The 25421-nt window shown below is 39.0% G+C and overlaps 1 protein-coding gene across 1 annotated transcript in view; it reads left to right on the forward strand.

Annotated features, from left to right (window-relative positions):
* RNMT (RNA guanine-7 methyltransferase) overlaps positions 1-23530 on the forward strand; it is a 40058-nt gene extending 16528 nt beyond the window's left edge. The window contains exons 9-11 of the mRNA XM_036082668.2: positions 13952-14053; positions 15397-15430; positions 18669-23530. Of these exons, the coding sequence (XP_035938561.1) occupies positions 13952-14053; positions 15397-15430; positions 18669-18706 (174 nt within the window). The 3' untranslated portion in view covers positions 18707-23530. The remainder of the gene's footprint in view (positions 1-13951; positions 14054-15396; positions 15431-18668) is intronic.
* Positions 23531-25421: the final 1891 nt, after the last annotated feature.

Consider the following 25421-nt stretch of genomic DNA (forward strand, 5'->3'; position numbering starts at 1 on the left):
AGCCAAAAATGACTCCTGACAGTATTACCAAATGTCCCCTGGGGTACATAATTGCACTACTTCTTCACAATATTGCCCTTTCTTTACACATTAGTAATTTAAAATCTTCCTGGCCAGGGTCTAAGATGAGCTCATACCATGACTAATTTTGTTCTTTGCTGACTATCTAGCAAGATTCTGGTCTTTTAGACCATATTGTTGCTGGGACCTGCTTCTGGACTCCTTCCTGCTTTCCCTAATTGCAGCAATGACAGCTTCTATACAAGTTTTAAATATAGTAGATAGCCATTGACTAGTTTGTTTTCCTTATGTCCATTTTCAGTATTTAATTAGGTCTAAAATAGTGAACATTTTTATTCTTGATCAACAGGGTCATATTAATCAAATGATCATTAAACTTCTTTAGAGAGTTCATTCAACTTAGAATATTTTTTAAACTACTTTAAGCATATTCTTATTTATTTTGCTAATTACCCCACAAAGTAGGCAAAACAGTCACCTTCCATATTTTAAAATGGGAAGTATGAGGCCCAGAGAGGATACATGACTTGCTCAAGGTCACAAAGCTATTAACCTTCATATTTTCTTTAGTTTTTTATAGGTGGTTTTTAAACAAAAATCTCCTGCTGTAGTTGCATCCATACAACTTTCCCAATTTGGACTGGAGGGGTCCTTTTTAAATCCTAAATTATCTTTTGAAACCACTAAAATGTTACATTCCTCATTGATTGTATTTCCTGTATTTTAGAATTAAGAATATTTGTATTTGCTTTATATTAGCAGGAGAAGCTTGTTTTTATTTTGAGGGAGAAGAAAAAACTAGAAAAAGTGTGTGTACAAATCACCACACACACATGCCTGTAGGTTGTCATCCTTGGTGCTTTGCATGTACAAAAACATGTACTTAAACAGCAAACAGCTAAATTTCTAATATCTGAGCTTACTGTAGGATACATATAAAGCAAGAAAAAAGAGAAGATAGCGAAGTAGACATTTCTGGATCATTTTCTTAAAAATTCATCAGGAAGATCTAGGTTTAAAGTGGTTCCTTGCTAGCTGGTTTGCTGTAAAAAGACAAAGGAATTGCAAAGAACATATAACCTTTGTAAAGTGGATGGTTGTTAAAAATATTGAGTATTCTATGTAATTCATTCTGTTTTGATTTACATGTATTACAAAGCAGGGTACTTCATAGATAAGGGGATGCTACTTGAAATGGATTAAAAGTAGTGCTTGAGGGCGCCTGGGTGGCTCAGTTGGTTAAGCGACTGCCTTCGGCTCAGGTCATGATCCTGGAGTCCCTGGATCGAGTCCCGCATCGGGGAGCCCGCTTCTCCCTCTGACCCTCCCCCCTCTCATGTGCTCTCTCTCTCTCTCTCATTCTGTCTCAAATAAATAAATAAAATCTTTAAAAAAAAAAAAAATTGGTTAAAAGTAGTGCTTGAGGTAATCTGAATAAGCATTTGGCCAACATAGCCTTAAAAACAAAGCTCTGTGTGTATGTGTGTGTGTGTGTGAGAGTGTGAAAAATATGGAGATTGCCCATAATTTGGAGGCTAGATTATTTTCCTTATCTTTTTTTTATGTTATGTTAATCACCATACATTACATCATTAGTTTTTGATGTAGTGTTTGATGACTCACCGCTTGTGTACAACACCCAGTGCTCCATGCAGAACGTGCCCTCTTCAATAGCCACCACCAGGCCAACCCGTCCTCCCACTGCCCTCCCCTCTAGAACCCTCAGTTTGTTTTTCAGAGTCCATAGTCTCTCATGGTTCGTCTCCCCCTCCGATTTCCCCCCCTTCATTCTTCCCCTCCTGCTATCTTCTTTTTTTTTCTTAACATGTAATGTATTATTTGTTTCAGAGGTACAGGTCTGTGATTCAACAGTCTTACACACTTCACAGTGCTCACCATAGCACATACACTCCCCAATGTCTATCACCCAGCCACCCCTTCCCTCCCACCCCCACCGCTCCACCAACCTTCAGTTTGTTTCCTGAGATTAAGAATTCCTCATATCAGTGACGTCATATGATACATGTCTTTCTCTGACTTATTTCGCTCAGCATAACACCCTCCACTTCCATCCACGTCATTGTAAATGGCAAGATTTCATTCCTTTTGATGCCTGCAATATATTCCATTGTATATATATACCACATCTTCTTTATCCATTCATCTGTCGATGGACATATGGGCTCTTTCCACAGTTTGGCTATTGTGGACATTGCTGCTATAAACATCAGGGTGCACGTACTCCTTCAAATCCCTACATTTGTATCTTTGGGGTAAATACCAAGTAGTGCAATTGCTGGATCGTATGGTAGCTCTATTTTCAACTTGAAGAACCTACATACTCTTTTCCAAAGTGGCTCCACCAGCTTGCATTCCCACCAACAGTGTAGGAGGGTTCCTCCTTCTCCACATCCCCGCCAACATCTGTCATTTCCTGACTTGTTAATTTTAGCCATTCTGACTGGTGTGAGGTGATACCTCATTGAGGTTTTGATTTGGATTTCCCTGATGCCGAGCGATGTTGAGCACTTTTTCATGTGTCTGTGGCCATTTGGATGTCTTCTTTGGAAACATGTCTGTTCATGTCTTCTGCCCATTTCTTGATTGGATTCTTTGTTCTTTGGGTGTTGAGTTTGATAAGTTCTTTATAGATTTTGGGTACTAGCCCTTTATCTGATATGTCAGTTGCAAATATCTTCTCCCATTCTGTCGGTTGTCTTTCAGTTTTGTTGACTGTTTCTTTTGCTGTGCAAAAGCTTTTTATCTTGATGAAGTCCCAATAGTTCATTTTTGCCCTTGCTTCCCTTGCCTTTGGCGATGTTTCTAGGAAGAAGTTGCTGCGGCTGAGGTCGAAGAGGTTGCTGCCTATGTTCTCCTTTAGGATTTTGATGGACTCCTGTCTCACATTGAGGTCTTTCAACCATTTGGAGTCTATTTTTGTGTGTGGTGTAAGGAAATGGTCCAGTTTCATTCTTCTGCATGTGGCTGTCCAATTTTCCCAACACCATTTGTTGAAGAGACTGTCTTTTTTCCATTGGACATTCTTTCCTGCTTTGTCAAAGATTAGTTGACCATAGAGTTGAGGGTCCATTTCTGGGCTCTCTATTCTGTTCCATTGATCTATGTGTCTGTTTTTCTGCCAGTACCATATTGTCTTGATGATGACAGCTTTGTAATAGAGCTGGAAGTCCAGAATTGTGATGCCACCAGCTTTGCTTTTCTTTTTCAACATTCCTCTGGCTATTCGGGGTCTTTTCTGGTTCCATACAAATTTTAGGATTATTTGTTCCCTTTCTTTGAAAAAAGTGGATGGTAGTTTGATGGGGATTGCATTGAATGTGTAGATTGCTCTAGGTAGCATTGACATCTTCACAATATTTGTTCTTCCAATCCATGAACATGGAACGTTTTTCCATTTCTTTGTGTCTGCCTCAATTTCTTTCATGAGTATTTTATACGTTTCCGAGTACAGATTCTTTGCCTCTTTGGTTAGATTTCTTTGTAGGTATCTTATGGTTTTGGGTGCAGTTGTAAATGGGATCGACTCCTTCATTTCTCTTTCTTCTGTCTTGTTGTTGGTGTATAGGAATGCCACTGATTTCTGTGCATTGATTTTATATCCTGCCACTTTACTGAATTCCTGTATGAGTTCTAGCAGTTTTGGGGTGGAGTCTTTTGGGTTTTCCACATAAAGTATCATATCATCTGCAAACAGAGTTTGACTTCTTCTTTGCCGATTTGGATGGCTTTGATTTCTTTCTGTTGTCTGATTGCTGTGGCTAGGAGTTCAATACTATGTTGAATAGCAGTGGTGATAGTGGACATCCCTGCCGTGTTCCTGACCTTAGGGGGAAAGCTCTCAGTTTTTCCCCATTGAGAATGATATTTGTTGTGGGTTTTCATAGATGACTTTTATGATATTGAGGTATGTACCCTCTATCCCTATACTCTGAAGAGTTTTCATCAAGAAAGGATGCTGTACTTTGTCAAATGTTTTTTCTGCATCTATTGAGAGGATCATATGGTTTTTGTTCTTTCTTTTATTAATGTAATGTATCACATTGATTGATTTGCGGATGTTGAACCAACCTTGCAGCCCAGGGATAAATCCCACTTGGTCGTGGTCAGTAATCCTTTTAATGTACTGTTGGATCCTATTGGCTAGTATTTTGGTGAGAATTTTTGCATCCATGTTCATCAAGGATATTGGTCTGTAATTCTCCTTTTTGATGGGTCTTTGTCTGGTTTGGGGATCAAGATGATGGTGGCCTCATAAAACAGGTTTGGAAGTTTACCTTCCATTTCTATTTTCTGGAACAGTTTCAGAAGAATAGGTATTAATTCTTGTTTAAATGTTTGGTAGAATTCCCCTGGGAAGCCATCTGGACCTGGGCTTTTGTTTGTTGGGAGATTTCTGCTGACTGCTTCAATTTCCTTAGTGGTTATAAGTCTGTTCAGGTTTTCTCTTTTTTCCTGGTTCAGTTTTGGTAGTTGATACATCTCTAGGAATGCATCCATTTCTTCCAAGTTATCTGATTTGCTGGCATAGAGTTGCTCATAATATGTTCTTATAATTGTTTGTATTTCTTTGGTGTTGGTTGTGATCTCTCCTCTTTCATTCATGATTTTGTTGATTTGGGTCATTTCTCTTTTTGGTAAGTCTGGCCAGGGGTTTATCAATCTTGTTAATTCTTTCAAAGAACCAGCTCCTAGTTTCGTTGATGTGTTCTACTGTTCTTTTGGTTTCTATTTCCTTGATTTCTGCTCTGATCTTTATGATTTCTCTTCTCCTGCTGGGTTTAGGCTTCATTTGCTGTTCTTTCTCCAGCTCCTTTAGGTGTAGGGTTGGGTTGTGTATTTGAGACCTTTCTTGTTTTTTGAGAAAGGCTTGTATTGCTATATACTTTCCTCTCAGGACTGCCTTTGCTACATCCCAAAGATTTTGAACAGTTGTGTTTTCATTTTCATTGGTTTCCATGAATTTTTTAATTCTTCTTAAATTCCTGGTTGACCCATTCATTCTTTAATAGGATGCTCTTTAGCCTCCATGTATTTGAGTTCTTTCCGACTTTCCTCTTGTGATTGAGTTCTAGTTTCAAAGCATTGTGGTCTGAAAATAGGCAGGGAATGATCCCAATCTTTTGGTACCAGTTGAGACCTGATTTATGACCTAGGATGTGATCGATTCTGGAGAATGTTCCATGGGCACTAGAGAAGAATGTGTATTCCGTTGCTTTGGGATGGAATGTTCTGAATATGTCTGAAGTCCATTTGGTACAGTGTGTCATTTAAAGTCTTTATTTCCTTGTTCACCTTTTGCTTAGATGATCTGTCCATTTCAGTGAGGGGGGTGTTAAAGTCCCCCACTATTATTGTATTGTTGTCGATGTGTTTCTCTGCTTTTGTTATTAATTGGCTTATATAACTGGCTGCACCCATGTTAGGGGCATAGATATTTACGATTGTTAGATCTTCTTGTTGGATAGACCCTTTAAGTAGGATATAGTGTCCTTCCTCATCTCTTATTACAGTCTTTGGTTTAAAAATCTAATTTCTCTGATATAAGGATTGCCACCCCAGCTTTCTTTTGGTGTCCATTAGCATGGTAAATGGTTTTCCACCCCCTCACTTTCAATCTGGGGGTGTCTTTGGGTCTAAAATGAGTCTCTTGCAGACAGCATATCGATGGGTCTTGTTTTTTTATCCAGTCTGATAGCCTGTGTCTTTTGATTGGGGCATTTAGCCCATTTACATTCAGGGTAACTATGGAAAGGTATGAATTTAGTGCCATTGTATTGCCTGTAAGGTGACTGTTACTGTATATTGTCTGTGTTCCTTTCTGGTCTATGTTGCTTTTAAGCTCTCTCTTTGTTTAGAGGACCCCTTTCAAGATGTCTTGTAGGGCTGGTTTCGTGTTTGCAAATTCCTTTAGTTTTTGTTTGTCCTGGAAGCTTTTTATCTCTCCATCTATTTTCACTGACAGCCTAGCTGGATATACTATTCTTGGCTGCATATTTTTCTCGTTTAGTGCTCTGAATATATCCTGCCAGTCGTTTCTGGCCTGCCAGGTCTCTGTGGATAGGTCTGTTGCCAATCTAATGTTTCTGCCATTGTAGGTTACAGATCTCTTCTCCCGAGCTGCTTTCAGGATTTTCTCTTTGTCTCTGAGACTCGTAAGTTTTACTATTAGATGTCGGGGTGTTGACCTATTTTTATTGATTTTGAGAGGGGTTCTCTGTGCTTCCTGGATTTTGATGCCTGTTTGCTTTCCCAAATTAGGGAAGTTCTCTGCTATAATTTGCTCCATTATACCTTCTGCCCCTCTCTCTCTTCTTCTTCTGGGATCCCAATTATTCTAATGTTGTTTCGTCTTACGGTATCGCTTCTCTCTCGAATTCTGCCCTCGTGATCCAGTAGTCGTTTATCTTGCTTTTTCTCAGCTTCTTTTTTTCCATAATTTGGTCTTCTATGTCACTAGTTCTCTCTTCTGCCTCATTTATCCTAGCAGTTAGAGCCCCCATTTTTGATTGTACCTCATTAATAGCCTTTTTGATTTCGACTTGGTTAGATTTTAGTTCTTTTATTTCTCCAGAAAGCGTTTCTCTAATAACTTCCATGCTTTTTTCAAGCCCCGCTAGTTTGTTTAAAATCATCATTAAACTCTAGTTCCAACATCTTACTAATGTCCGTATTGGTTAGGTCCCTGACAGTCAGTACTGCCTCTTGTTCTTTTTTTTTGAGGTGATTTTTTCCATCTTGTCATTTTGTCCAGCAGAGAATAGATGAATGAGAGAACAAAATGCTATCAGGGTAACAACATCCCCAGAAAATATACACTAAACAAATCAGAAAAGACCTGAAACCGGGGGAAAAGGAAGGGAAGGAAAGAAAACAGAAAAAGAAAATGATAAAAAACAAAAAACAAAACAAAAAAGAATATGATCAAATATGATCAGGCTGGTGCATAGATCAGTGCCACACACTAGATTTTGGGCATATTTTGGTCAGTTAGAAGAAGGCGTCTCCCGAAATTTTAAAGAAAAACTCATATATGCACAACAATAAGGGTTAATATGATGAACGGATGGAATATGATTGTAAAGATGAAAATTATAAAAGATTTTATAAAATGAATTGATAAGTTGGTTGAAAAATGAAAGAAGAGGAATTAACAAATAAAAAAGGAGTGAATGTGATCAGGCAGGAGACTAGAACAAAGCCTTACACTAGAGATTTAGGGTATATTTTGGTCTGTTAGAAGAAACTGTATCCCAGAATTTTAAAGAGAGAACAACTTTATATATATATATATATATATATATATATATATATATATATACACCAAAAATAAGGGTAACTACTATGAAAGGATAGAATATGACTCTAAAAATGAAAAATAAAAAATATTTTTTAAAAAAGAGATTGATACTGGTTGAAAAAGGGAAAAAGAAAAATTAAAAAAAAAAGACAGTTAAAAAAAATTAACTTTGAAAGACTAGAGGATCATGGGAAGAAAGCCATGGATTCTACGTGCAGTATTCCCCTAGCACTGGAGTTCTGCCGTTCTCATTGATTGGTAAACTTGGTCTTGGCTGGCTGTTCTCACTGATCTTCTGGGGGTGGGGCCTGTTGCCAGAGGCAGAATTGCCCCACCCTTGCCGGGGTCCAGCTGAGTAATCTGCTCTGGTTTGCTCTTGGGAGCTTTTGTTCCCTGCAAGCTTTCCTTACAGCTTTGGAGGACGAGAGTGAAAATGGCGGCCTCCCAGTCTCCGCCCTGGAGGAGCTGAGGACTAGGGTTCCCGCTCCTCAGTGAGCCCCCAGAGAAAAGCAGTCAATCACTCCCGTCTCCGGTTTCTGGCCGCACTCTGTGCTCACCCAGCCTGTGACTGAGCGTTTCTATCTCTGGCACCCGGCCCCGTGTGGAGTCTCCAAACCCAACAGAGTCCTGCGGTATGCTCCCGCGCCACTCCTCCTGGGGGAGGAAGGGGAGTCTCCCCAGATCTGCCGCTTGTTGGGTCCCTGCTGGAAGAGCAGTGGCCCGACTGTGCCGAGCGTCACAGTTTATGGCAACTCCGAGCTGAGAGTCCACTCCTCGGCTCTGTCTCTGCAGCCGGCTTCCCTGCTCCGATACCTGGGAAATTTGCGCACTCAGGCACCCCCGGTCTTTCTGTGACCCAGAGGGTCCTGAGACCACACTGTCCAAGCGAGGGTTCCACCCCCTGCTTAGCCACTGGAGCAACGTCCCTCAGCGGAGCCAACTTCTAAAAGTTCCAATTTTGTGCTCTGCTGCTTTATCACTTGCCAGAAGCGGCCGACGGAGGCCCCCTCCCCCACCGTCTATCCTCCCGAATATCGCCTCGGATTCACTTCTCGGCACGTCCTACCTTCCAGAAAGTGGTTGCTTTTCTGTTCAGAGAGTTGTTGCTGCTATTTTCTTCAATCTCCTGTTGAGTTTGTAGGTGTTCAGAATGGTTTGATCCCTATCCAGCTGAATTCCTGGTACCAAACGAAATCCAGGTCTCCTACTCCTCCGCCATCTTGCTCCTCTCTTATTTTCCATATCTTCTTGAACTCACAGGGTTCTCTTTTGACTCAAGTTTTTCATCTGTACTTTTTTTTTTTTTAAGTTTTCATTTTAATCACTGAGTGCTCATTAGGACAAGTGCACTCCTTAATCCCCATCCATTGTTTTACCCATCCTGCCCACCCACCTCCCCTCTGGTAACCATCCATTTGTTTTCTGTAATTAAAAGTCTGTTTCTTGTTTTACTTCTTCCTTAGTGATTTGGATGCCTTTTATTTCTTTTTGTTGTCTGATTGCTGTGGCTAGGAATTATAGTACTATGCTGAATAAAAATGGTGAGAGTGGACATCCTTGTTTTGTTCCTGAGCTCTGAGGGGAAAGGCTTTCAGTTTTCCCCATTAAGGATGGTGTTGGCTTTGGGTTTTCATATATGACCTTTATTCTGTTGAGGTAGGTTCCCTCTAAACCTACTTCGTTGAGGGTTTTTAGCATGAGTGGATGTTGTAGTTTGTCAGATGCGTTTCCTGCATCTATTGAAATGATCATATGTTTCTTATCCTTTCACTTATTGATGTAATGTATCAGAACTGATTCAGGAATATTGAACCACCCTTACAGCCCAGGAATAAATCCCACTTGATCCTGGTGAATGGTTTTTTTAAATGTACTGTTGAACTTGGTTTGCCTGTATTTTGTTGAGGATTTTTTCATCTATGTTCATCAGAGATACCAGCCTGTAGTTCTTTTTTTTTTTTTTTTTTTTTGTGGTATCTTTATCTGGTTTTGGTATCAGGGCAATGCAGGCCTCGTAGAATGAATTTGGAAGTTTTCCTTCCTTTTCTGTTTTTTGGAATAGTTTAAGAAGAATAGATATAACTCTTCTTTAAATGTTTAATAGAATTTGCATGGAAGCCATCTATCCTGGACTTTTGTTTGTTGGGAGTTTTTTGATTACTGATTCAGTTTCTTTGCAGGTTATCAGTCTGTTCAAATTTTCTGTTTCTTCCTTTTTCAGTTTTGGTAGGTTGTATGTTTCTAGGAATTTATCCATTTCTTCTGAGTTGTCCAATTTGTTGGCATATAGTTTTTCATAATGTTCTCTTATAATTGTTTGTATTTCTATGGTGTTTGTTGTTATTTTTTGCCTTTCTTATTTGTGATTCTATTTATTTGGGTCCTCTTTCTTTCTTTTCTTTCTATTTATTTGGGTCATGAGTCTGGCTAGAGGTTTATCAATTTTATTGATTTTTTTCAAGGAACCAACTAGTTTCATTGCTTTTTGTTCATTTGGTTTTTTTAGTTTCTACATCATTTATTTCTGCTCTGATCTTTATTATTTCCTTCCTTCTGCTGATTTTACGTTTCTTTGTTGTTCTTTCTCTAGGTCCTTTAGGTGTGAGGTTGGGTTGTTTATTTGAGATTTTTCTTCTTGAGGTAGGCCTGTATTGCTATAAGCTTCCCTCTTAGAACCGCTTTTGCTGCATTCCAAAGGTTTTGGACTATTGTATGTTCATTTTCATTTGTTTCCATGTACTTTTTTTATTTCTTCTTTTATTTCCTGGTTGACCCATTCATTGTTTAGTAGCAGGTTATTTAACTTCCCTGTATTTGTGGTCTTTCCAGAGTTTTTCTTGTGGTTGACTTCTGGTTTCATAGCATTGTGGTCAGAAAAGATGCATAGTATGACTTTGATCTTTTTAAATTTGTTGAGGCTTGTTTTGTGGCCTAATGTGTGGTCTATTCTGGAGAATGTTTCATGTACACTTGAAGAGAATGTGTATTCTGCTGTTTTAGGATAGAATGTTCTGAGTATATCTGTTAAATCCATCTGGTCCAGTGTGTTATTCATAGCCATTGTTTCCTTGTTGATTTTCTGTTTAGATGATCTGTCCATTGATATAAGTGGGGTGTTAAAGTAACCTATTATTGTATTATTATCAATGAGTTCCTTTATGTTTGTTACTGTTTTATGTATTTGGGTGCGCCCATGTTGGGGGCCTAAATATTTACAATTGTTATAACTTCTTGTTGGATTATCCCCTTTATTATTATCTACTGCCCTTCTTGGTCTCTTGTTACAGTCTTTGTTTTAAAATGTATTTTGTGCAATATAAGTACTGTTATTACCCTCACTGTCTTTTGACATCCATTTGCATGATAAAAGTTTCTCTATCTCCTCACTTTTTATTTTTTAAGATCTATTCATTTATTTACTGAGAGAGAGAGAGAATGAGCGACAGGGAGGGGCAGAGGGAGAGGGAGAGAGAATCCCAAGCAGACTCCATGCTGAGTGTGGATCCTGAGGCGGGGCTTGATCCCAGGACCCCAAGATCATGACCTGAGCCGAAACCAAGAGTCAGACGCTCAATGGACTGTGCCACCCAGATGCCCTCCATCCTCTCATTTTCAATCTGTAGGTGTTCTTAGGTCTAAAATGAATCTCTTGTATGTGGCATATAGATGGGTCTTGTTTTTTATCCGTTCTGTCACCCTATGTATTTTGATTGGAATGTTTAGTCCATTTCCATTCAAAGTAATTATTGATAGATAGGTATTTATTGCCATTTTATTACTTGTTTTGTGGTTGTTTCAGATTTTCCCTGATCCTTTCTTCTCCTTCTTTCATGGTTTGCTGGTTTTCTTTAGTGATATATTTGGATTTCTTTCTCTTTATTCCTTGCATGTTAGTGGTTTTTGATTTGTGGTTACCACTAGGTGTGTATATAACATCTTCTGCATATAGGGTCTGTATTAATTTGATGGTTGTTTAAGTTTGAACCCATTCTTTACTCCTCTTCTCCCCAGGTTTTAGGTATCTTGTGTCCTATTTCATATCCTTTTATTTTGTGAGTTCCTTGACTGAGTTTTTACAGAAACATTCATTTTTATTGCTTTTGTGTTTTCTACTTTCATTCTTTCATTTTTGGTCTTTCCTTTCCAACTCCAAGAGTCCCCTTTAATATTTCTTGTAAGGCTGGTTTAGTGGTCACAGACTCCTTTAGTTTTGTTTGTCTGGGAGACTCTCTAATCTCTCCTTCTGTTCTTAATGATAGCCTTGCTGGGTAGAGTATTCTTGGCTGCCGATTTTTCCCATTTAGTACTTTCAGTATGTCATTCCACTCCCTTCTGGCTTGCAAAGTTTCTGTTGAAAAATCTCCCGCTAGCCTTATGGGTTTTCCCTTGTAAGTTAATGACTTCATTTGTCTTGCTGCTTTTAATATTTTTTCTTTATTACTGTATTTTGCAAATGTAATTACAGCATGTCTTGGTGTGGATCTGCTTTTGTTGATTTTGATGGAGATTCTCCATGCCTCCTGGATCTGCATATCTGCTTCCTTCCCCAGAGTAGGGAAGTTTTCAGCTATTATTTCTTCAGATAAATTATCTGCCCCATTTCCTGTCCTGGGACTCCTATAATATGAATGTTATTATGTTTGATGGGGTCACTGAGTTCCCTAAGTTTATTCTTTTTTTATATATTTCTTTTTTTTCCTCTTTTGTTCAGCTCGATTATTTTCCATTACTCTGTCTTCTGGTCATTAATTTGTTCCTCTGCTTCTTTCAGCCTGCTGTTCATTCCATCAAGCATGTTTCTCATTTCATTTTTTAAGCCCTTTATCTCTGTGTTATTCCTTATCTGTGTTAATGGTCTCACTGATGTCCTCCATTCTTTTCTCAAGTCAGGTGACTATCCTTATGATCATTACTTTAAATTCTCCATCAAGTGTGTACTTATATCTGTTTCTCTTAGATCTCCAGCCATGGCCTTGTCCTGTTCTTTCATTTGGGACAAATTCCTCTGTCTTCTCATTTTGTTTTTGTCTCTGTGTGTTAGGAAAGTTAGCTACATCTCCTGTTCTTGAGGAAATGGCTATATGAAGAGAGGTCCTGTAGTACTCTGCCATGTAGTGCCCCTTGGTCCCCAGGGCCTGGTGTGTCCAGGAGTGTCTGTGTGCTTTGTGTGCTCTGCTGTTGTGATCTGGTCTCTCTGTCCTTTAGGCGAGTCATCTGTAGAGGCTGTCTTTTCCTGTTGTGAGCAGTGTTTGTTCCCTGGCTTGAATGTGTATTTTATCAAGGTGTGCTCTTGTCTGCTTGTGAAATGGGACTTCTTGCCACTGCTGCCTGAACTGAGGCCCTGCAAAACTCCTAGGTAGGGAGATGTGGTGTGGATAGGGGTTTGGGCCCATCTTCTGTGGAAGGGGGCCCACCACACTGGGACTGAGGCAAGGGTGCCCGGGAAGGGCCATTCCACCAGAGTGTAGGCAGGGTCAGGATTGTCTTAAGCAATTTAGGTAGTGTTTACGAGCACTGGTTCCTGCAGATGGCTGGTGTTTATGCTGAGGAACCATGAAGGGAAATGGTGCCAGCCAGTTCCTGTATTCTTGGAGGGGATCTCTGATCGCTGTCTCTCTGGGGCATGCTCCAAGATGAGCAACTAACCTTCCCACTATGTGCCCCAGGCATTCTTCAGATTGCTGTTTCCATGTTATATGTCTGCAGGCTGTTTGCCCTGCCTTTTCTCCATTAGCAGCCCGAATGTCCTCCTCCGAGTGCTCTCCTAGAGCCACGCACACTGACCAGGCTTTAAGCCCCATTGGTTGCAGGAACTCATGAAATTCAGGCCCTCTCACTTTCCAGGCCAAATACTATGAGGATTTGTTTTCCCTGTATGCTACCCTGTGTGTTGGTGTGTTTCTCACCCTTCTCAGCGACTACAGCTCCCTCCCCACCAGAGTGGCCACAATCTGTTTTTCCCAAACCATGTCTCTGCATTTCCTACCTTCTTCAGTGTGGCCTTTTCTCTACCTTTAGTTGTAGAGTTTGTTTTACCAGTCTTCAGATCGATTTCTGGGGTATTTAGGATGATTTGATAGTTACTTTGTTGAATTCATGGGATGAGGTGAGCCTCTGGGCCTCTTACTCTTACACCACCATCTTCCCCCAGGCTTTTGAGTTTTTCATTTGTATTATTTTTAATTTCTTCTCATGCTTCTGATGGCTAATATGTCACCGTAATGTTTAAGTTAATATTTAGCTCTTTTGATAATAACTTCCTTCAGCTTTGTGTTATAACAGAAAAAGTCTTTCACTGGGAGCCAGGGAGATGCAAGTGTTTGCTGCTAAGTGGTCCTTGGAGGTGATTAAATAAATGGTACAGTTTTGTGCAACTGTAAATATTCTATGATTATCATCAAAGTTGAGTATCGATAACAGCTACTTTGTTAGGAGAGGATCCCTGTCTCCCATTTTTTTTTCATATTTCAAAAGTATGTATAGTTTATATTCCTGAAATAATACTTAAGGATTATTTTCTTAATTATTTTATTTTAGTGACTTAAGTGTTTTTAATTCTGAATTACAAGTTTCATTTAATTTTCTAACTAGGAATTTCATTTGCTTCCCTAGCCGTATCCAGCAAACGAGAATTCCAAACTTGCCTCCGAGAAGGTGGATGACTATGAACATGCAGTAGAGTACATGAAGAACAGTCAAGTAAGGTTACCTTTGGTAAGTTTTCATGTATAGCATGTTTTATAGAAAACAAAAGGAAAGCTTATATGGAAACTTACGAAATTATTTCATTGGTTTACAAATCAGATACATGTTAGTCTTTTTCCCCTTTTTAGAACCATAGAATAGAAAATAAAATATTTCAATACTGAAAATGGAGTGCTATATCTGAGGCAGTAAGGATGGGGAGAAAGTTACAAGCTTGGATGGAGAGGTTTTGCCTATATTATTATATCTTAACCTAGGCACTGCTGACTCATCGTGTTCCATAGATAAAATTCACGGGCTCATGAACTTACATGAAGAAAAATTACATCTCCATTTTCACTGACTTCTGCATGGAAGTTCACACTTTCTTTAATTAAGAGTGCAATAGTACCACAATGGTATTAGATATAGCTGGGACTTTGTTATCAATAGAAATTACAGATACTTATATAACACATTTCTGCTGACATCTTAGACTATCATTTACATTCATCACTTCTTCAAAATTACATTAGTTACTCTATCTTGTTAGTGCATGTGCAAAGCAGCATATATATGACTATGTCAATATGTTTTTTAATATTTTGGTAACTATTTTAAACATAATTTATTTCCTTTGAATGATACGGATTTTGTGATTCCTTTGTAAAAACACAAAAATCTTATTCCTTCCTATAATGCTATTGGATGTTTCAAGATAGGCTTTTTTATTTTTTCATTTTCCAAGTTAAAAATATATGATAGATGCTTTTTCCCATTACAGACATGCACAAATACCCTCTTTACACAAATTCTCCCTTTGGTTGAGAATCAGTGGTTTAGAGAATTAGGCAGGAGAGCAGAATTCAGAGGATGACATTAAAATCTCATTAATTTCTTTTACATATTTAGGTCACAATAATATTAACAGTAAATTGTGTGTATAGTTGACCCTTGGACAGTGTGGGGGTGACTCCCCATGCAGTCAAAAGTAAGCCTATAACTTTTGACTCCCCGAAAACTTAATTACTAATAGCCAGATGTTGACCAGAAGCCTTCTGATAACATGATCAGTTAATTAATACATATTTTGTATATGTATTTCATACTGTATTCTTACAAAAATGTAAGCTAGAGAAATGTTACTAAGAAAATCATAAGGAAGAGAAAACACATTTACAGTATTGTGTTTGTTGAAAAAAAATACACATATAAGTATACCTGCACAGTTCAAACCTGTGTTGTTCAAGGGTCAACTTATATTTATGGTGAAGTAGGGGTGTTTGGGCACTTGTGTCCAGTATTGAAAAATACACATTTATGTACTTCCATATTCAATCTAAAATGTTCTTTCTTTTTTTTTTAAATTTCAGGGAACCTTAAGTAAGTCAGAGTGGGAAGCCACAAGTGAGTATATCATCAGTATAGATTTACTGACATTTTCAAAGATCGTTTCAGAGTGATGGTTATAATTTGAAAACTCTTGAATTTTTCCGACACATATTGGGGTGTATGTGTTTATGTTTACGTAGAATCCCTATGTATGTCTAATGCCCCCTTTCTTGCACAGCTGTTTAGTGCCAAGAGAAAATATATGCAGAATGTTCCTTAATATAAACTATCATGAGCACTCTTAAACATTTTCATTGCCTACTCATTACTATGTAGCCATCTGTATTTGCTATCTTTACCTCAGATTTCTGTTGGAAATTTTGGCTTATAGAACACTACCATGTATTTTGTTTTGAGCCACTCTGATGTTGACAACAAAGACATAATTAATAAGTACTGGACCATTTAGTGAAGCAGCCATGAGCAGGATATTTTAGAGGGATGTGTGGTTGGGAAGGGCCTGGTACGGAGACATTCTGAAGTGAGGTGCCTGTCTTTGGAAGAGAAGTCAGAGGCCTGGCAAATCTGTGAAGTCCGTGGATGTTGAGGAAGTGAAAGCCCAGACCCTCAGTGTTAAGATGACGATAATACCCTTATATGGCTGCCCTGAGGACATAAAAGGTAGTTCCCCCTGTTCATTTAAGTATTTGTTGATTATGTTGAAGGCGTAAGTGGTAATCAGGGATGATCCATTTGATGAGTATTGACTTATGTAAAGTTCTGTGAAAGGCTTTGGGGGATAAAAAAAGTAAACAGTTGTAATCTCTACTTTCCAGATGTATACTGTCTAATGGAAGAAACAGACACAAATAAGTGTGGTACTAGGCAAACTGTTTTAAGTGCTGAAGTTTCTATAATGGGGAAAAAAGATGAAGGAGAGCCTAAGGAAAAGTAGTAAAAATCTGGAAAATAGTAATACTTGATATAATTGAGTATTTAACATGTGCTCAAGCATGACTGGAGACTTTTAATATGTTCTAACTCATTTAATCCTCACAAATTTAGGGGTAGACTACTTTTTCTAATATCTCCTTTTCACAGATGAGAAAGCACTTCAATAACTTGTCTGAGGTCACAGAGCTAACCCAGGTGATTCATACTAGTAACCGTGGCCTCATGTGTGAAAAGATTGTTCTTAGGACTTGCCGAATTGGAGAGAGAGGAAAAGGAAAGAACACAAATAGAGCCAACATGTTGAGCCCATTTGTCTCAGAATATTGCTACCCTTAGTGGAAATGGGATTAGAGGACCAACAGACTGGGAAATGTGTGCCTAAACCTGTACATTTCATTACTTTTCCTAGACTGGAGATGGGACAGTTAGATTAGATAGCCTGCCAGTCCCAAAGTATGATGTAAGGAAAACAGCTTTGGTCACAGGTAGTGATGGTGGTACTAGCTGTAGTTTAGAACTGTATTTCTGTACCTTAGTGTGGACTTAGTGATAGCATGCAGATGATGAATTAGATGCCCCCCACACCATGGAGGGAGATGGGTTAATGATGTGAAAAGCAGTAGGAAAGGAACAGTGGTCACATTGCAGCCAGGATCTAGCATGTCTGGATCAGTGTGTTCTTTGATGAATTACACTATTCTAAACTGGAGGACTCTGTGGACTGGAGAGTATCTTGCCTGGTGTCACACACAGTCTAGTAAGTTCAAGAAGCTATACTTCAAACTCCTACTGGTCTAATCATTAAGCTCCTATTACCAGAACCTGCTGTTCGTCTAGAAGATTCTTTAAATGTGAAAGGAAAGGAGAGAATTGTTGCCGATTTGCTTTTAGAAGTGGTTCAAGATTTATTTCTTTAAATCCCAGTTGATATGCCTGCACGGAAGGCATTTTATACGAGTGAGACATTCAGAATGTTTGAGTTAGAAAGGAAAGAAAGTTATTTATTGCTGATCTGAATTCAAACATTGCATCTTAGTGGTTTTAAATGACCCTAGATTTAGGGCAGGTGAGGACTGCTGGGTTGTTTGCAGTAGGTACCAATGTGTTTGGGTTGGGTTTGCCAAGGTTAGACTGTGGAAGGATCGCTTGGAGTGTGGGCCAAGCTAAATAATGCTGGCTGTTCCTAAGTCTTGTAACATACTTGTGAATGTCTTGGACTGCTTTGCTTTCTTGTCTTGTAGAAGAATCTACCGTGTTGATATCACCCAGACTGTTCTCTGTTCATCTATCTACTCTACTGCCAGCAATGTTTCATTTCTCCTAAAAGAAATTGGGAACTGGTAGATAAGGAACAGACAATAGCATTACCAAAGTAACATTTTGGAAGGACTGGTGTGATACTCCTGGACAGGTTGAGGAAAAAGCTAGAGGATTGGGAGGTTTTTACAGGGTCTGCAGTCATTCATCTGTACCCCGTTCAAAAGTTAACTCAAGAAGGGAGGACACAGAGGTACATGGCCTACTATCTTGACTCGCTGACTGAATGTCCTAGCGTACACACTGAACATCCTTGTGATGTTTTGAGGATTTGTCATTTTTTCAGGTGTTTGCTTACCGTAAAATCTATTAGTGTCTTATTAGAAGATATAATAGGTTTGAACTTCAGTGTGATCCAGAATGAGGAACCATAGATGCACTTAGATGTCTTTGCGTGAACACATGCCAAAGCAGGAAATCATATTTAAGGGAGAGTATTCTTAGGAATGCAATGTCACTGTTGGGGCCAGATAAATATCTCTAAGCAACAATTATCATTAGTTTTTGGCTCACTTTCCTTATCAGTCCTTACAATACAACAGTTGGATAATTGGATGAATTTTAACTTGCGCATTGTATATGTTCCTTATAATTCTTACTAGTTTTTTTCCCCCCCAAATAGAAAATCTAGATAACCAATGCCAGAAGTAATCATGGTAGTGCAGTTATTCTACCTGTCTTGCTCCAGATAAAAAGAATTAAGTTATAAGATTTTTTAGTTTTAATTTTCTTTGCCTTTATACTTTTAATTTTTTTTATCTCAAACTGTTTTTAGAGATTTTTAGAGCTGTTAAATTGGTTTTCTCAAGAGCTGTAATGTCACTGAGTATTATAGTAAGTGGATGTTTGTTTTCAGATAAACAGCTATGACCCCATATCTGCTTAAGTATGACTCAAAATAATTGAGAACTCTTAGAAATAATGGGATTTTTCCCTTCAGAAGCTTGAGAATTTTCACCAAATTCCAAACAGGACTGAAATTGTTCTGTTTCGCCTATGGATATGAGAAACCAAACTCTAATTTTTATTATTTTCTTTTTAGGTATTTACTTGGTTTTTGCATTTGAGAAGCAGCAGTGAGCCACATACGCACCAGGACAGCTGTGTCCCGTCCTGTACAGATTTGAGTGATCCATCCTAGATTTGACAACTTTCTGTTTGTTTGTTTTAATTATTCTAAATGTGCAGGATGCTGCCGGAAGCTCCAGTGTATAAATTCAACATTTGCTGTCTGTGACAGATGAACTTTTGTGTGTGTATATAAGAATGAGTTGGGACCTTTGTCTTTAAAAATCTATTTTTAAGTAATGTTCTAAGAATTCCATTTGCCGCACTACTCTCTTAGTGCATAAAAATTATAGTATGACTTGTTAGAGCTGCTGAACTCTTTCCACAGTGCTCTGATTTGTTCAGTGTTTGTTTACAGTATTAAATTCATTGCAGTTGTAGAATTGATGAGGGAGCATACTGGTTTGTGGGGGTTTGTGCTCATTTCTGTAGTTTTGTCATATAGTATTTTTCAAGATTAAATGGATTGTGTTCTGTACAATTGAATGTGTTCAATATATATCACTAAAGTTGTAAGTTTAAAACAAAATTTTATGATTAAAACAAAATTTTAGATGGCCATGAAAGTTATTTACCTAGAATTTTAGCCAGTTACTACATTTCATTATAAATACTGACTACTTTATTTGCTAATATGATCTAATTCTGGAACTGGTTAGAATGTTTTATATGCCAGCATAAAATTGTTTTGGATTTTAGGGGCTTTATCTTAAGAATTTCCTTCCATAGCAATTAATGTTTCTGGTTATCAAGAATGTAATTAGGCAGATTTCCCTTTCTTCATTGAACAAAAATGCCACAGTTGTTTTTCCACGATTTAATGAAAACCTGTCCCATGCGAACCTGTTGCACATTTTCCTCAGATACATGTATGGAACTGCAACAGGAGGATGAGACTAAAGGAAGCTGAAAAGCAGACTTCAGATGAATTCTCCCTGACATTAGATAGAGCTTACTGGCACTGTGTGCTGTGTAAATCCTTTACTCCCCTTCAGCCCCGAGAGAAGCAGTTCCTGCTCTTCTATTACAACATCATACTTTGTGCAGTAGGATGCCGCATCTCATCACCACTCAGAATTTGTATTTGCCATTTCAGAACTGTTAACCGTTTTTCAGCCCTGGCTTCTTGCTTGACTCCTCTTCCAAAACTGACACCTAGGTGAACTGTTGTCCTTACTTTACATTACTGTTTAAAACACTTGCCAGTGTTTAGGTGTAGTGAAAAACTTACAAAGAACAAAGCAGAGCAATTATTGCATAGTCTTCTAAAAATCATTTATTTATGCATGGATTTAAAAGACATTACTTTCTGTAATTATCCAGAGTATTTGTTTAAAACATGAGGTTTCTTAATTTGTTTATATATGTTGATTATTCATGGTGTTAGAATAATAGACCTTTTAACAAGAGAACACGGGTTACCTAATTTCTGTTTCTTGTGCAACTTGTCAATCTCCAAACTGTTACCAGTTTACAAAAATTAAGTCTTTTTGCCTTAGTGGTGGTTTGTCATATGTCATTTGGGGAAATAAATAGTAGTATTTCTGACTATGGTGGCTGCCGTTAGCTAACAAAGGTTTGGTAATGGTGCTGGGCGGTAGGAATGGTGAGCTCTTAGTATTACAAACACAACCAGGTTAATTTTAATTCTGGGAGAAGTTCCAGAAAGTATTTTGATAGTTTGATAGAGGATGTGGCTTCTTTATTATTTCCTATCATCATTTTCATTTAATGGTCTTAGCCAATTTTAAGCAACTAATAAAACATTTTTAGACTCTTGCTCTTTCCACTCCATGGATGATTTGTGGGAGAGAAGGATCCCCTGAAGGATGGAGTGATTGGTGGTAATACAGAGCAGAAAAGGAAGGTGGAGTCCCCCGGGGCCTTCACTGAAGGGGTAGAAAGGAGTAAAGGAAACCCAAGTGGACTGAGCCAATGTCTTCGCTCGCAGCGAGCGAAGCTGTTGTGTGTACAGAAGGCACATGGAGCTGCACCCAGAGGATGCAGAGTTCTGGCATTGCCCTTGTGCTTGAGCTTTATTGTTCTCTTAGCCACCGCTGTTCTTCACTCCCGGATGCCTTCCTGCTGCAGCTAAGTGTCTGGGCAGTGACTCAGGAAGAACTTTTAGGAAAAGGTGGATCCTGCCCATCACCAAGGTAAAAGCTGGGAGGATACACACTCCCCCCACCCCCCCCACCACCACACCCACAGTCTCAATGTTTGGGAATTTTCCATTCAAGACTTATAACTGTTATGAAGGGGGCATGGCTCTTCACTATCAGGTCAGTGATGTGAAGTTTGTGGAAGTGAGTACAGGCACTCCAGTTTGTCCTCCGAGGATGAAAGTGAAGTGAAGATCAAACCAGCCATTTGTGGAGAGGACACAACCTGCGGATTGGGAGGATTGGTCTGGGGACATGGCTGGATTGTGGTATAACAAAGAACACTCAAGTTGAATTCTTTGGGCCTAGAATACACTAAAGGAGAGGCACCATGTAGCCATCATGTTCAGGGAGACAAACTGGCATCCAAAGGGGAGGTGTCCTAACCTGCACACCACGGCTGTCTGCGGGTAATGACTGTTCTTCCAGTGCCCCCTGAGCCTCTGGTTCCAGTGTGACTCCCCAGAGAAATTTGCCTTCAGGAAGAGAAGGCATTGATTAGAGACTTTGACTTCTGTTAACTAATGTGCATAATGACTCTGAAAGGTAGATTACCGTAGAGTTTCCTAGCTGACCCTATCCCCAAACTTGAAAATTGAGATGTGATTGCTGCCTAAATTCATGTTAATAGCATTAATAGGGCATCAGAGGTGTGCAAAGTGATGGGGTTTGAGGCAGTGTGCAATGTTGGTCAGCAGTGGAGAAGTAGAAAAAGCATTGTCAGCTATCAGAGGTCCAGATCTCCAGTCACATTAGCTCTTATGGGGATGTATTCTTCAGTCTGTCTTAGCTTAACTGATACTATGTTATTTTGCTAAGTCTTCAAGTATCCTAGTGAAGATGTGGCTTCTTGTGTAGGTCTGCCAGTGTGAATATTCTAGCTACTGAGTATTATTTTTCACTGTTGATAACTTGACTTTTTGTTGTCTACTTCAGGCTTTGTATGTATTGTGAGCCAGTTACTGCCAACGTCTCTGGGTCTTCAAAGTAAGGCCAGATCCAGGGACCAGGGCCCTATAATAATTGTACCGAAATGCCTGTGGTATTTACTGGCCCTTTGGTCAAATAGAAAGCATAGGTATATGATGTTACCACCTCCCTAGATGGTGTTATGTCAAATACTACATAACTGATGTTTCTTCATTTCTTGCCCTCTGACGGAGCAACATTCCTGATTCCTTGAAGGCAGTTGGTGTAGTGGCTCTTACACTTATTTATTTAGTGATATATGTGACTAGGCTGGGGGACAGCCAGCTCTTCACCTTCTCAATTTCTCTTCTGCTTCCATGTAATCCTGAAGCATGGGCTCCTGTTCCTCACTGCAATACTAAGCAAGTGTGGGACACCCAAAAGTAACCCTCCTCAATTTGGGAGACTTTTGGGTTAGCCCCACAGCCCTCTGCTCCCTAGATTTATCCTGGGCCATGGTTCCTTGGGGACAGCATACCTTGGATAAAGCCAGATTGACAACATTTATTAAGCTCCTTAGATCAGTTATTTTCCTAAATCTTTTATATGCATTAATTCATTTTGATCCTTATAACTATATGAGTTAAGCACTGTTATCCCTGTTTTAATAATGGAGCTGAGCACAGAGAGAGTACAAAGTTGCCCAAGGCAGGGCCAAGATTTGAATACCCATATCCCACAAGTTAGGCCTGCAATCCAATCTCGTGTTATACCCCTCTTCTACTCACAACTTGATATGTTAACTGGTTGGTGTTCCAACCTTCTGATTCAAACTTTTGATACTTATTTTGGGGCGCCTGGGTGACTCATTCAGTTAAGTGTCTCCCTTCAGCTCAAATCATGGTCCTGGGGTCCTGGGATTGAGCCCCGTGTTGGGCTCCCTGCTCAGAGGGGAGCCTGCTTCTCCCTCTGCCCCCCCCCCACCCCGCTTATGTACATGCGTGTTCTCTCTCTCAAATAAAATCTTAAAAAAAAACCAAAACAACCTTTGATACTTAAGTGTCCCCCGAGAGGAGCATTTATCCTGCATAAGAGGCTTTGGGGCAGAGAGAGCAAAAGGACATCTGAGTGTACTTAGGGACCAAGGGTAAAAAGTATCAACAGGCAGAAGGGCAAAGATAGACTTGGACTTCACATTTTGGTAGACCTGCTCCTTTAGCAACCAGTCCTATAGCAAATCTAGTTTAGTCTGCATCTTAGGGGGTGGGGGATGGTTCTTTTCCCACCCTCACCATTGGGAAGTACCAAGAGGTGGGAGCACAAGTGTGACTATAGCCAAAGGGAGAGGCCAAGAGAAGGAATCATTTCTTCAGTCTGAGTTGATTACCCAGGCAGAGGCAAATCATTTTGTTTTAACTTTTAATTGAAGTATAACACGCACAGGTTGGTTTTTAACAAATGGAACACAAATACAGTCATCACTGCAATCAACAAACTATTACCACCCCCTGCAGGAGCCCCCCTCATGTTCCCTTCCACTTACTACCTCCCCAAGGGTAACCACTGTCTGACTTCTAAGAACATAGATTAGTTTTGTCTGGTTTTGGACATAATATAAATGGAATCAAATAGTATGTATTCTCTTGTATCTGGCTTATTTGCTGTACATTATGTTTGTAAGATGTTTGTTGCATGTATTTGTACGTGGTTCCTTCTCATGGCTGTATAGTATTCCATTGCAGAAATAAACCATATATTTATCACATGGATGTTTGGTTCATTCCCAGTTTGGGAACTGTTAATAGTACTGCCTCAGATATTCTAGTACATGAATTTTGGTGCACATAGGTACTCATTTCTGCCTAGCAGTGGAATTGCAGGGTTATAGTATGTACCTATGTTCCACTTTACTGGATGCTGCAGTTTTCCAAAGTTACAGTTGCCCTACACTCAGTAGTGTCTTGTCTTTTTCATTTTATTTTGGCAGGCATGTAGTGGTATCTCATTGTGGCTTTAGTTTTCGTTTTACTGATTATTAATGAAATCAAGCACTTTACATATGATTATTGCCTTTTGACTATCCTCTTGTTACATGTCTGTTTAAGTTTTTGCCCACTTTTCTATTGGACGGACTATCTTTTGTATTGACTTGTGGTTTTCAAAAATATATCTGTTCTGGATGCATGTCATTTGTTGAGTGTATTGAGAGAATGTATTGAAATATATATATATATATGTATATATATATATATATATAATATATATGAAAAGAAGCTATTTTAATATACCAATATTCTCTTTCATAGTTGGCATGTTTTGCTTAACAAATATTTGTCTATTCCAAGATCATGAAGATGTTCTATGTTTTCTTTTAAAATCTTTTGTGTTTCACTGTTCACTTTTAAATCTGAAATCATACTGATTTTTTTTGTTTTTGTTAATAGTGTGAGGTAGGGTTTAAAGTAGAAGTTTTCCCTTTATGGATTTCCAGCTCTCCCAGCACCATTTACTGAGAAAAAACATCTTTTCGTCCTAAACCACAGTTTTTCACCTTTGTCACATTTAAGGTGATCATACATGTTTGCATTTGTTTCTGAATTCTGTTCTGTTCCACGGGTCACCTTATTTATCCATGCATCAATACCACATTATCTTAATTATCTTCGTAATGGATCTTGATATCAGTAACAGGAGACAAAGGTAGTTTTAGCTTGTTAATTAGGTTGAACAAAGTGAAGAATGATAAATGATGAATGCATAGAGATAGGCAGGAGTGGGAAGAAACCTGGATATTCTAAAGTCAGTGGAAAGCCACAAGAGGATTATATCAATGTGGTTATTTTATGTTTTTAAAAGAGAACCCTGATAAAGATAGAAAAGATTTGAACAGCCCTATTAACCAACTTAACCTAAATGTTATCTATAAAACACTTCACACAACAACAGCAAAATATACATTCTTTTTAGGCATAAATGAAATATTCTCCAGAGTAGACCATAGAACAAATGTCAATAAAATTAAAAGGATTAAAATCATACAAAACATTTTTTCTGACCACAGTAGAATTACATTAGAAATCAACAGCAGAAGCAAATTTGGGAAATCCCCAAATATTTGGAAACTAAACCAAAAAACATTCTAAATAGCCCAGCTCAAAAAAGAAATGACAAGGAAAATCAGAAAATATTTTGAGCTGAATGAAAACACATCAGGATGTATGGGATGAAGCTAAAGCAGTACTTAGAGGGAAATGTATAGCTATAAAAACCTATATTGGGGGGGGAAGATGGCAGAAGAGTAGGGGACCCTATTTCAACTGGTCCCCGGAATTGAGCTGGATATCTACCAGACCACTCTGAGCACCCACGAAACCAGCCTGAGATGTCAGAAGATCTGGATCTCTACAAACAGAATATCACAGGCAGTTGGTTTTGAGGTACAAAGTGGAGAGCCGTGATTCTGCGGGCAGATATTGGAGGATAAACCGCGGCGGGAGGGTGCCTGGCCATGGGGATCCTACACCGCCGGTGAGTGACAGCCTCGTGCGCTGCGGACAGGGCACAGACTCGCAGACCGGTAGCATCAGGAAAGAACTTTAGGGCAGCCCCCGGGGTGGAAAACCAGACCGGCGGGGTCGCGCGCACGCAAACCGCAG

The sequence above is a fragment of the Halichoerus grypus genome, chromosome 13 (assembly GCF_964656455.1).
Source record: "Halichoerus grypus chromosome 13, mHalGry1.hap1.1, whole genome shotgun sequence".
In the NCBI taxonomy this organism is placed as follows: domain Eukaryota; kingdom Metazoa; phylum Chordata; class Mammalia; order Carnivora; family Phocidae; genus Halichoerus; species Halichoerus grypus.